At 19.2% G+C, this 14837-nt stretch overlaps 2 protein-coding genes across 2 annotated transcripts; both read left to right on the top strand. All coding sequences in view use genetic code 6, as the record gives it.

Moving 5' to 3' along the window:
- Positions 1-4018: 4018 nt before the first annotated feature.
- On the top strand, positions 4019-5731 carry TTHERM_000274676 (hypothetical protein; the record flags this gene model as incomplete). The annotated part of the gene is made up of 3 exons (XM_012797628.1): positions 4019-4466; positions 4522-5328; positions 5508-5731. 3 exons carry the CDS (start codon positions 4019-4021, stop codon positions 5729-5731), a joined length of 1479 nt encoding a protein of 492 aa, XP_012653082.1.
- A 6031-nt stretch (positions 5732-11762) lies between these two features.
- TTHERM_00274670 (transmembrane protein, putative) lies at positions 11763-12726 on the top strand (the record flags this gene model as incomplete). Its single annotated transcript, XM_001016007.2, has 3 exons — positions 11763-12222; positions 12438-12657; positions 12714-12726. 3 exons carry the CDS (start codon positions 11763-11765, stop codon positions 12724-12726), a joined length of 693 nt encoding a protein of 230 aa, XP_001016007.2.
- Between the last annotated feature and the right edge of the window lie 2111 nt (positions 12727-14837).

The raw sequence follows: 14837 nt of genomic DNA, 5'->3' as shown, positions 1-14837 counted from the left end.
CTTAAACTAATTTTATAAAAAGGGAGATTAAATGAATGATAAATAATGCATTTATTTTAAGAAAGATTTATAAAAGAGTGATTTGGTTTTAAATATTGAAGCTCTTAATAGATTTAAATAAAATATGAACATAGATATCATAAGCTACTTGAACAAATTTGATATTTAAAATATTTAAAAATCTTAATTATTTTTTAATGATGAATTGCTAATTTATTAAAAGTAAAATTTAAACTATTATGAAGATTATTTGTGTATCTTAAAGTTACCTGAGGACCTTGAGTATGATTAAGATTTTTTAATTTAAATTAAGTCTAATGCTTTTTTTGAGTTTTTGATATTCTCTCATGTAGTTTATTAATAGGGTGTCTTATACCCTTTAAGTATATAAAATTAAGAAGTTCTAATAACAAAAGAGGTAAGATAGAAATATAAAATTTAAGATATTTTAATTATTGGTGGTTACTTTACAACAAATATATATGAATTAAGCTTGTTTAGATAATTAAAAACAAATTATTAAATTGTTTATTAATATTGTTTTGATAGTATGTTAATTGTTCCAGCTCAAGAAATTTAAGAAAAATCAGATGGTAAGATAACATTAATATCACAAAAACAAGATTTAAAATTCGAAGTGGTTTCTTATCATCAGCATAAGTTAATTAAGTAACTTCCTAATTTAAGGTTTTATTAATTTTAAGTTAAAGAAAACGATTAAATCGAATAAGAAAATATTGTTTTTAAAATTTAAGAGCTAGATAATTTTATTTAAACTATAATTATTTCATTTGGTTATATTCTTGAAATTAATTAAAATTTCATATCAAATTACTTGCTAAATTAATATTATAGTTAATATCGCTGCTTTATTTATTGCTGGGAAAAGGATAAATTTCAATATTACAGAATAAATGAATTAAAATATTACAGAATAAATACTTTAAAAGAGTTAATATTTTTAAATAAACTCCCTGAATCAGATTTAAGAAAATACGCTTAAAGTATTAAACATGAGTATTAGTACATAGAACCTGAAAATGAAATATGTCTTTTAATTTATTCAGAAAAAACTACTACTACTAACATTGATAACTACTATGTAACTTATGAATTAAGTAATCAAATTAAAAATTTTTATGATTGTTTTTGGTTTTTTTTTGATATAAAGCATATTTATTTATTTAATTTTTTTATTTATAAAAAGATAAAGATATAAAGACATAAAAATTTAATTTATAAGGCAGATATAGAAACTTTAAGTTTTTATTGCCTACAACTTACTTAGTTGAATTTTATTAGTATAATAAAAAATTAGTAAGGATAGATAAATGTGAAACATTAGATAGTTATTTAATGATTTATACACACGATAAAAAAGACATATAAATAATCATAAATAGTAGATATCTTTAGGATTATGAACAAATTAATATTTCAACATTTATCATTTTTACATAATTTAAATTTTAAAAAATTGGGTTAAACTAAATAAACATCTTAGACTAATAAGAAGTTGTTTATTATTTTAAATGTGAAATGAATGTAAAATATAGAATCTAAATAAGTAATAATCATTCTGAATTACCAATAAAGTATTATTATGGAGCAGATGATCCTTTAAAATGTACAAATGTAAAATATTATTATGAAAGCAATTTTAGTTTTCTAAACGAAACTAATACTATGATTTCATATATTAGTGAAACATTTATTTTTTTTTAAATCGAGGGAGTAAAAAGTTATGAAATATCAATTATGACATAAATAAAAGCTAAACTACTTGGAAAGTTAAGTGACTTTAATTTTGGTGGTGAAAAAGAATAAATTGAATATTTTATATTCGAGAATTAAAATAAGAATAAAATATTCTGCTATCAAATGGATAATAATTGCCAACTATATCTAAACACTTGCTCTTAAAGCAATAACATAAAACTTGAAAATATAATGATAGATTTTTAAAATTTAAATTTAAAATAATGTTTTTACATTTACCCTTAAATGTCAATCAGAAAAGATTAATATTTATAAACCAATGATCTTTACAATAATATAAATAAATGCATAATGCTATACTGTAGCTCTAACATAAACGAATAACAAATTTCACTTAGTTTAGAGAGTTTAACTCAAGAAAATCACATAATTTTGTAACTCTTTAAAGCCTACTAATTTGACTTTTAGCAATAACATAAAGTATTATAAATAAATACTATTTAATATGAAAAAGTTATATTACATTTCTTAATACGAGCTGAATACATTTAAAGCTAAACTTCAAATATAATTTATATTCGATATTTTGATAATTTAAACAATTCATTAAGATTTAATAGAATTTCAATGAAGCAATCAGTTTATAGTGTAGAAATAATAAGTTCTTAGGTATATGAAATAATTTCTTAATTAGAATAAACTATGAATATTATCTTTATTCCTCTGCCTCATTAAGTAGTTGCATTTGAGGATAGTGTAAATGATAGACATTTAATTATTTCAGAATATTATTTGCTACAAGTAATTGAAAATAAAGTTTTATTTGTTTTTATAGAAAATGTACTTGAAGAAGATATGTATCAATAATTTGATTTACTTGAAAATAATAACAGCAGCTAAATTTAGATTTATTCAAATACTGATTAGATATAATTTACAAAACTATAAAATACTTATGATTTATCTTAAGAATTATACTAATATTTCCTTTTCTAAACAAACTCAGAAAACTCATATTTAACAACATATTACTTAAGTGAAGAATATTATAAAATAAATAACTACTTGCTAAAAAACAACTCTTTTTAAAATAAAATATTTATTGATCATAGAAAAGGATTTTTACATTTTAATTAGTAAATTCCTCAAGATTTATTTGAGATTATTAAATTAAACTTACAGATTAGTAACAAGGTTGTTATTGTGTTTTCTAAAAAGTAATCCATATTTTTTAAATACTTTTAAATGTAGGCTCTATCATGCTCTGAAGTAAATTTTATAAAATTTAAATCAAAATAATATTTTTTGTATTATTAACGAATAGAATTTGAACTCTCAGTTAATTAGAATAGAGAAATTGCTAAATTAGAATATTTAAAAATAAGATGGAATTATCAGCTATGAAATAACAATAAGCTTTCATATATAACTTGAATAATTATAAAAAAAATATTCTTTTTCAAGAATCTATCTTTAAATAGATTCATAGCTTTTTCCTATCTCATCTATTTTAAATAATAGTTTACAGATGGAATTTAAAAATTTATAAGAAAAAACTTAAAAAGCATATCATAACTTCATAATTATTCTTTTAATCTAAATTATTATTACTTTAATAATTATCATCATTTTTTTAAAAATCATAAAATTTAAAAGAATAAAATTTATGTGAAAATGGCAAAATTAAAACCTAATAGAAATACGTATTTATATCATTTGTCAATTTATTTTAACAAATTATCTAAGTCTTAAATATCAATTAATGACTATAAAACTGGATTTTAGAAAAACACTTTATTTTACTTTACTTAATTACTAAGTTCAATTTTTTTATTACTTTTTATTTTGATGCATTAATTAATATCTAATTACTCTAATATTATAAAAAAATAAACTAAAAATTTGAAACTATTAAAATAATTTTTTTTAAAATTAACCAAAAATTAATTTTTTACCTCTAATTATTCAAAATTATTTAGATTAAGGAATAAATGTAGTATAATCAATTTAAAAAATAATATTTAGTTTGTAATGTTAAAAGATAATAAGAATCTAAATTTTTAAAATTTTAACTTATACATCATTCATTAAAACATTAATAGCTTACACAGATTTAATTTTATTATAAATATTTAAATTGAATAAAGAAAAACAAACATACATTGTTAATTTCACTATTTAGAAAATATTTAATCAAAAATAATTCAAAAGTTATTAAAAATTGTATTTTTAAGATATTAATTTTGTATAAAAAGCAAATTAAATTATTAATTTGAGACAAATATTAAAATACATAAAGATGTAATAGTTTTCTTAAATAGTTTTAAAAAGCATTATAATTTTTAACCTTATTTAACTAAACATATCAAAAATATACTTAAAACCCATTGAGTATTAAGAATTATATGAGCGATTTGAATATTCTAAACAACTAAGCTACCAAGAGACAGAAGAATTTGAAATAATCACACAAATAATATACAAAAATAATGCTTACATTAATTATTTAATCATTTTCGCTTAGCCACTGGAGTGTGAAAGCAATAATATAGAAATGATAACATATATAGAATTGGGATAAAGTAAATCAAGAATATGTGATAGAAATTCTTAATTTTAACAAAACAATATCTGTGTGTATCAAATAGATAACTAAGTAGAACAATCATTCTCAATTATAATTAAATGTTTATCAGAAAAATGTTCAGTTTAAATCTACTTTTCAGTGTAAAGAGAAAATTACATTAGTAAATTAAATATTAAGAATTATTTATTTTTAAAATTATTTTTTAATAAAAATAGATATTAAAAATATTGGATAATTATCAAATAGTTTTGTACAAATTTATCATCTTGAAAAAAACTATTTTTTGAAAAAAAAAGATGCTACTATTATGATACAAGGAAAATTTAATAAAATCTTAACTTATTCAAAAGATATATTTGGAAACAAAGACTGCATAAGCTATCAAATTTACTAAAACCAAATAATAGTAATTTAATATACAATTTTATGTGAAGCATAAATTATACTTATAGTTGTACAATCTTTTCCAAGATAGTAAATTATATTCGATTAAGTGCAGGCAATAACAATAGAAAAGCAGATTACTCAAGTAAGTCCTGTCGGAGTCTAATAATACTTTTTTGTTAACTAAGAAGATTGCATTTTAGAATAAGTTTAATAAAAAATATAACCATTTGAGATTATTTAGTTATAATCCAAAGCTTTTGTTGATATAAAATGTGAAAAAAAAACTTAATTATACCTATTCTAGTTAAATTTCTAATTTTATTAAATTTTTTTCTCTTATTACATTTCATAGATAAAAAACTATGAAATAGTTATTCTAGACAAATATTATTCATATTACCATGGTAATACAATATATTGCTATAAGTTTATTTCCCCTGGTTATAGAGTTTACAGATTCGACTCATAAAATTAGATAATAACTGATCAATATGTTTAAAATTTTATAAAAAACGGCAATAAATAAAATGATTTTTAAATATAATTGTAAGAGATAACATATTAATCGGGTACAGAAGTTTGCTTTGAAGATGAAATTTACTCATACTCTAATCACAAAGGCCATATTATAATTTGTAATCTATTAATTGGTTTATATATAAATTTATAACCACATATAAGATATATTATGATTCTATATTTAAATACAGAAAGACTAAAATTTTTCATACTAAATTCATTTTTAAATTTTTGAAAATAAAAACTTAAAAAACAAATTTTTTCATTGAATTAAAAAATTTTAAATATAAAAAAGCTCCAAATAATGAGAATCTTCACTACAGTTTTAATATAAAATTTTATCAAATTTAAATAGATTTAAATTAATATTTTGCAAGTAGTTTTAAGATAAATGACTACATTTACATAGATTAAAATGTTAGGAAAATAAATTTTTTTAGTGATGATATCAAATAGGAGTTGAACTTTGGTTTTAAAATAAGAGGAATCCATGTAAGTATTTTGTTAAATAATATATGAATTCCTTAATTATTTTTTAAAAAGGAAAATGAAATGAACGATAACTAATGTATATATTTTAAGAAGGAGTTTAATTAAAGTGAAATAATGATAAATATCGAAGCTCTTAATATATTGAAATAAAACTTGCACATGGAAATTATAAGTTACTTGAACAAAATAGATATTTAAAAAATGTAAAAATCAGAGTTAACTTTTAATCCATAATTGCTAATTTATTTTGAGAATATTCTAACTTATAGTTATGATTATCTTCATATTATAAACTTACCCAAGGGCCTTGAGTCTGATTAAGATTTTCTAATTTAAATTAAGTCAAATAATTATTTTGAATTTTTGATTTTGTCTCATGATGTTTATGAAAATGGTATTTTATACCCTGTAAGCATATAAAATTAAGAAGTTCTAATAACAAAAGAGATAAGATAGGCATTTAAAATTTAAGATTTTATAATTATTGGAGGCTTTTTAAAAAATGTATTTGAAATAAACTTGTTTAGATAATTAAAAACAGATTATTAAATTGTTTATTAATATTGTTTTGATAATATGTTAATTGTTCCAGCTCAAGAAATTTAAGAAAAGTCAAATGGTAAGATAACATTAATATCACAAAAACAAGATTTAAAATTTGATGTTGTTTCTTCTCATCAGCATAAGTTAATAAAGAAACTTCCTAATTTAAGGTTTTATTAATTTTAAGCTTTTCAAAACGATTAAATTGCATAAGAAAATATTGTTTTTAAAATTTAAGAGCTAGATAATTTTATTTAAACTATAATTATTTCGTTTGGTTATATTCTTGAAACGAATTACAATTTCGTATCAAATTATTTGCTAAATTAATATTTTAGTTAATATAGCTATTTTATTTATTGCTATGATTAAACTTAGATTTAATATTTCAGAATAAATGAATTAAAATACTACAGAATAAATACTTTGAAAGATTTAATCTTTTTAAATAAACTCCCAGAGTCAGATTTAAGTGTATATGTTTAAAGTATTAAACATGAGTATTAATACATAGAACCTGAAAATGAACTATGTTTTTTAATTTATTTAAAAACAAATTCTTCTATTACAAGTTAAAATAACTATGTAACTTATAAATTAAGTAATTAAATTTATGGCTTGTTTTTGATGTAAAGCAGATTTATTTAATTTTTTTTATTTATAAAAAGATAAAGATAAAAAGAAGCAAACATTTTATTTACAAGGCCGATATAGAAACTTTAAGTTTTTATTACCTACATCTTACTTAGTTGAGTTTCATTAGTAAAATAAAAAATTCGTAAGTATAGATAGATGTGATATGTTAGATTTTAGCTCAGCATTATATACGCTTGATAAAAAAGACATATAAGTAATCATAGATAGCAGATATCTTTAGGATTATGAACAAATTGATTTTTCAACATATATCACTTTTACATAGTTAAAATTTTTAAAAATGGAGTTTAACTAAATATACATTTTAGACTAATAAGAAGTTATTTATTATTTTAAATGTGAGATCAATGTAAAATATAGAATCTAAATAAGAAATAGTCATTCTGAATTACCAATAAAGTATTATTATGGAGCAGATGATCCTTTAAAATGTGCATAAGAAAAATATTATTCTGAAAGCTATTTTAATTTTCTAAACGAAACTAATTCAATAATTTAATTTATTCATGAAGTATTTATTTTTTTTAAAACCGAGGGAGCAAAAAAATATGAAATATAAATATCAACTTAAATAAAAGCTAAACTAGTTGAAAATTTAAGTGACTTTAGTTTTAGTGAATAAGAATAAATCGAATATTTTATATTCGAGAATTAAAATAAGAATAAAATATTCTGCTATTAAATGGATAATAATTGCCAACTATATATAAATACTTGCTCTTAAAGTAATAACATAAAACTTGAAAATACTATGATAGATTTTTAAAATTTAAATTTAAAATAATGTATTTACATTTACCCTTAAATGTCAATAAGAAAAGATTAATATTTATAAACCAATGATCTTTACAATAATATAAATAAATGTATAATGCTATACTGTAGCTCTAATATAAAAGAATAATAAATTTCACTTAGTGTGGAGAGTTTAACTCAACAAACTCACATAATTTTGTAACTCTTTAATGTGTACTAATTTGACTTTTAGCAACAACACAAAATATTATAAATAAATACTATTTAATATGAAAAAGTTATATTACATTTCTTAATACGAGCTGAATACATTTAAAGCTAAACTTCAAATATAATTTATATTCGATATTTTGATAATTTAAACAATTCATTAAGATTTAATAGAATTTCAATGAAGCAATCAGTTTATAGTGTAGAAATAATAAGTTCTTAGGTATATGAAATAATTTCTTAATTAGAATAAACTATGAATATAATCTTTATTCCTCTGCCTCATTAATTAGTTGCATTTGAGGATAGTGTAAATGATAGACATTTAATTGTTTCAGAATATTATTTGCTTCAAGTAATTGAAAATAAAATTTTATTTGTTTTTATAGAAAATGTACTTGAAGAAGATATGTATCAATAATTTGATTTACTTGAAAATAATAACAGCAGCTAAATTTAGATTTATTCAAATACTGATTAGATATAATTTACAAAACTATAAAATGCTTATGATTTATCTTAAGAATTATACTAATATTTCCTTTTCTAAACAAACTCAGAAAACTCATATTTAACCACATATTATATGAGTTAAGAATATTATAAAATAAATAACTACTTGCTAAAAAACAACTCTTTTTAAAATAAAATATTTATTGATCATAGAAAAGGATTTTTACATTTTAATTAGTAAATTCCTCAAGATTTATTTGAGATTATTAAATTAAACTTACAGATTAGTAACAAGGTTGTTATTGTGTTTTCTAAAAAGTAATCCATATTTTTTAAATACTTTTAAATGTAGGCTCTATCATGCTCTGAAGTAAATTTTATAAAATTAAAATCAAAATAATATTTTTTGCATTATTAACGAATAGAGTTTGAATTCTCAGTTAATTAGAATAGAGAAATTGCTAAATTAGAATATTTAAAAATAAGATGGAATTATCAACTATGAAATATAAATAAGCTTTCATATATAACTTGAATAATTATAAAAAAAATATTCTTTTTCAAGAATCTATCTTTAAATAGATTCATAGCTTTTTCCTATCTCATCTATTTTAAATAATAGTTTACAGATGGAATTTAAAAATTTATAAGAAAAAACTTAAAAAGCATATCATAACTTCATAATTATTCTTTTAATATAGACTATTATTACTTTAATAATTATTATCATTTTTTAAAAAATCATAAAATTTAAAAGAATAAAATTTATGTGAAAACAACAAATAATAATTAAAATCAAATAGAAATATGTATTTATTTTTATCATTTGTCTATTTATGTTAGCAAATTATTTAAGTCTTAAATATCAACTAAGACTATAATATTGGATTTTAAGAAAAACATTATTTTTTATTGTTGCTAAGTTCAATTTTTTTAAGAGTTCTTAATTATTTTATACCTTAAATAATAATAAAAAAATAACTAAATTAGAAAAAAATTAATTAAAAATTTGAAAATGAGCCCATTTTTTATTCAAAAATAAGATTTTTTGGATATAGATTATATTATCTAAAAAATATAGTGAAATATATTTATTTATTTATTTTGATAATTTAGGTATCAATATTACAAAATATTTATTTTATAATTCATTTAATTAGTTTTGGTTTCTAAATTGATGTCAATTATTTTTAAAATTAAATCTATTAAACAAATTAGAAACATTTAATTAAAGTACAAAATATGAGATAAACGAAATACTAAAAAATATCACAATTTATTGCTTATTTTTAACAATTTATTGTAGCTACATTATGCTCAAAGGTTCTTATAGAAATAAATTATCTTAAAATTGATATTGAAAGATAGTATTCAACTTATCTCTAATAAGGAGAGACCACTACTTACATATTAACAATTAATAATGCATTATTTTAACATTTCCACTATTTAGTATAAGATCAAGGGTAATGCAGCTAATTTACAACTTAATTAATGCAAGATAATTTCTATTAAGATTAAAGCGATGCATAAGAAGGAGGATAGGAAATATGTTTTGATAGCAATTTCAAATAAAATAATTTTTGTACATTTTAAATCAAATAAGTTCATATCTCATTAAGTATAAGTATAAAATGCTTAAGTTAGACATGCTTGATCATAAATTATTTTTTTGTAGATAGTAAGGAATACCATATTAAATGTAAGGACTTAAAATAAAATGAAATATTAAATATATTAATAAAATTAATTAAAACAAATAGAGGAATAATTGAGCATAGGTTAACCTATTATGAAGATTTTATACAGCCTTACATATTTTAGTAAAGATGCTAAAGAATATATTTTGATTAACTCTTAAGATATAAAAGATTTGATTTTTTAATATTAATTTGTTAATTGTATTAAAAGTGTTAATAGATATGGATCTATTTCATATATATTAGAAATTGCTACTAATTCGTGTATTAATGAAAAGCTTACAATTTGGGTTATATCAAAATGCAGTCATATAAATCTTACTATAAATCCTCTTGAAGGTCTTGATAAAAGTGTTTTGTACGATCTTAAAAACTATATCTATAGCCAATATTTTTTACAGAAAAATGCAAAGTGATGTATGCTTAATATGAACATGTTTTAGAGCCTAATATTTTTTATTAATTTAAAATCAATAAAAAAATAGATTAAATAAAATATTCATGCGAAAAAAATTCCACTATTATTTTATTAAATAAGCAAATAGATTTTTATATTGAAGAAAGGTTTTTAAGTTTTTTGGAGATAATTGATAATCCATACTTAATTTCAAACAACTAAAAGTACCCTTTAGATATGAATAGAATTTGCTTTTATGTAAATGATTAAGATCTCTAAATATACTTTGGAGAAAATCCAAATATATTGGATCTGGATTCAAATGATTTAATAAATGAATTGAGAATAAGTGGAGAGTATTATTAGTTATAAGAAGATTAAAGTAAAAAAGTATGTTCAAATAACAAGTTAAACAGCTCTTTAAAAAATTAAAAATAATATTATTACATCTTTGCAAATGGTAAAAATTATTAATAAAAATTAACTTATTAATTAATTAATTAATATTTATTATAATTATTAAAAATAGGGAATGGATTTATTGAATATGAATATTTTTTTCAAGTTTAAAGTTACTAAGTTATTTAAGCATATTTTGGACATATTTGTTATAAGATTAAATAGAGCTTGTATCCTTTATAGTTAAAAAATGAATACCATGAAAAAATGAAGTTATCTATAAACATTTCTAAAAAAGTAAAATAAATTATCTAAAAAATAATTTAATTTAAACAATTCATTTTAGTGTTAAATAGTTGAATTAAAGATGGATACAGTTTAAATGATAGATTAAGTTAGCTAAGAAACATTTTCTGCTCATGGAGTTGAAATTTATGACTTAAAAATTACTTACTTTTTCGAATTTTAGATATTTTAAAATATTTAAAAACCAAAAGAATAGACATATCATTTTAATACTATATTTAGATATGATATACATATTGGTGACATTTTTAAAATCTAATTTCCATAAGAATTAAGAGATAATAGTTTTATAATTGTTTTTAAAGGTCTTAGTTTTATTAATATTTTCATTAAAAATTCTGAATAAAAGGATTTTCTTATACCTCTTACATTTTATTTTTAGAATTATTTATTGATAGAAAGAGAAATTTCTGAAAAGTACTGGAAATAAGATGATTCTTTGATTATTAAAGCTAATAATTAAAAATAATTATATTTAAAGAAAAATTATCTTGATGATTATATATAAATTTAAAACTATAGCTTAGATAATATAATTAAAATAAGTAAAGATTAATTAATTTTTAGTAATTACACAATTTATATATATTTAGGATTAGAAAACATAAAAAAAATAGAAACAAATTTATCTTATAATATGCAATCTATTAGTCTTCAATTTTATAAAATAATATTTACAACCAACAAAGATAGATAAAAAGAATAAGAAGAATTCATAATAATAAGAACTTGTTGCTCTTTTATTTATGATGTCCATGTAACAATATACTTTAAATATCTTTTTGAGAAAGAAAACTAACTTTTAGATAGCGAATTTTTTGAAGTAGGAAGGTATGAACCCGAAAAATTTATTGTTTATTGTTGGGGAAATTCAAACAGCTATTAATATTACATATATGCTGCCTTATTTTATGCAAGAATTTAAAACAATGAAGATTTAAAAAAATTTTATCAGTTAGAAAGATAAGATATGATGAAAATGTTTAAATTTTCTTTAAAAGAACTTGATAAACCAATAGAAAGAGAGTCGGAAATATGTTTAGCCTTACTTATAAATAAGTAGACTCAAGCTATGAATAGTCATCTTATAATTTTAGGTAATCAACATATTTATTACATTTAAAATTCTATTATGAAGAATAAACTCTTTAATTTCATAATTTATTCACTTTAAATTCAAGAATAGAATCCCTGTCTTTAATTATTAGAAATAATATTTTATAAAATAAATATTTTTAATAAAACATAAATGAAAGAAATTAGTGATCAACAAAATTTATTTCTTGTTTTGATATTATTTATTTTAAAAAAGATAATAAAAAGTATGTTTAGGAAATAAATTTAGAAGAAACACTTTATGAGAACATCTTTCTTCAAAATTCTGAAAATAAAATTATCAAAATTAATTTTGACTAGGAACTTTTGGAGTGCTCTATTGGATAAAAATGTCTTAAAAGTTTTTAATTTTATACATACAAGACTATCTTTAAAATAGAATTTCTAAGAAAAAATCGTTTTCAAAATAAAAAATTGTCTACTAAAATCTAAATTACAGTCATAAATTAAAAAATCTAGAAGGGTTAACTAGGAACAAGTTTTGACTTAGTATCTTCTGAATGGATTGTTTTTTAACTGGAATTTATGACAGACTACTAGCTTGTATCCTAAGATTAAAATAATTAATTTAAGTTTGATTATGAGTTATCTAATTTTTTAATTTCTTAAGAGAAATGTATTAATTAATAATAAAATCAAAATGATGGCTTAACAGGTTTATTGACATATGAAAATAATTTCTTCAATAGTTAAGAATTTAATTTCATTTATTTAAAGGCAGGATAGAACTAAAATAGCTAGAAATTCTAATTTATACTTAAATATTATAGTAAACTTAGTATAATAAATACAGAAACTGTAGAAATTCATTAGCAAACATTATCGTAATATTTATTTGATATAAAATATTCAAGGAAAATATTTAAGATAATGAATTATGGTTATCTGTCATTTTAAATATCTAAGTGCTAAATAAATTAAAAAAATATTAAATACAAACCAATGAGTAGAGATTAAGATGATTTTCTAAAAATTAATAATTATATTAAAAATGACTATTTATTTATTTATCCTGAAATTTGCTCAAAAAAAACATTAGATGAATATGCTCTTTCAGACTAAAATTGTTTATAAATAAATTAAAATAAATAATTTTTATATCAAAATGCTACTGGAACTATTGAAGAAATTATTTCAATTAAATTGCAGCTAAATTAAATATTTAACATTTAATTAAATTCTGAAAATAAATTTACTATTTTAGAATTAGAAAATTATTAAGATTATTATTTGTACTTGGAATATGAAGCTATTAGTGACACTTCAGTTAATTTTGAACTTAGATATTTAAATAATAGAACTTTTATATAGAGCTCTTATTTTAAGTAATATCAAGAAATCTAAATACTTTAATTGCAAAACTTGAAATATCTTGAAATTCACAACTACAAATAAAATACAACTTTTAATTTAATCCTTATCATTTCTGAAAAGTCTTTTTATTATGCGAATATTTATTTGAATACAATCAAATTATATCAGGAATAAGGACAATATTTTTTACTCTTAAGTAAATTTGTAGAAGAAAATTTAATAATTTATTTATCAAATAAATAAAATTTAATCTAGTAATAGGAGATGTTGGAATTAAAGTCTCCTGAAAATATATTTATTTTTAATAATTAATTTAATTACACAATAAAGGAAATTAATTCTAGTGTTTCCTTAAAGAAATAATTTTACTATTTAGAAGTTGATGACTTTGATGTATAAATATTGATTAAAAAGAAAAAATATTTCATTTAAAATACTCCCTATGATGAATAAGCTACCTCTATATAATAGTTTTCTTAATTTTAAATTAATACATTTTCATTTAAAATTAATCCCTCGTAAATCAAAATATTAAAAAAATTAGATATCTTAAAGCTACAAAGCCAGTAAATTTATTTTGTTTTTGCAAGAAACCATTTTTTGTTGAAATAGGAATACATAAATGGAATTAATGACATTGATGTAAATATTCTTTTTTTAATAAATGCAGTATTTTTACTTATTAATTTTGTTTAGCGATAATCAAGTTTGGTTGTTTTTAAGGGACACGTATTGGAATAAAAACAAGTTGATGAAGAATATGCAATACACACTTTTTTCTATTTTAGTTCCTTATAAAGACTATAAAATTAGGATAGTGGACATTGCTATTTCAGAATTTATCTTTATATGAATAATTCAAATATACTGATGCCTTTTAGCTAAATCTTTAGTTGGTCTATTAGCTCACAAAATTAGAAAATAGTTTAAAATGTCTAATTGCAATTTTTGATAATTTTAATAATTTTTCTAATTATTTCAATTTTAGCTATAATATTATACATCAGATTAAAAAAATTATAAAGTTATGATTATATTAAGTAATAAATATGATAAAATTAAATAAATTTAGTCAATAATTATTTATTTTTATACACCATATAAAAAGATAGTTTTAATTCAGTTTAAATATTTTAATGAAAAATTTTTATTTGCTTTTATATAAATTATTTTATCTAAACAAATATACTTAAATGTATTTATTTATTTTGATAATTAAGATATGTATACTAAATAATACTTATTTTATATTTCATTTCACATTACATTGATTTATATTATC

The sequence above is a fragment of the Tetrahymena thermophila genome, assembly GCF_000189635.1.
Source record: "Tetrahymena thermophila SB210 genomic scaffold scf_8254649, whole genome shotgun sequence".
Classification (NCBI taxonomy): domain Eukaryota; phylum Ciliophora; class Oligohymenophorea; order Hymenostomatida; family Tetrahymenidae; genus Tetrahymena; species Tetrahymena thermophila.
The sequence above is the reverse complement of the archived record's forward strand: the minus strand, read 5'-3'. Positions and strand labels throughout refer to the sequence as shown.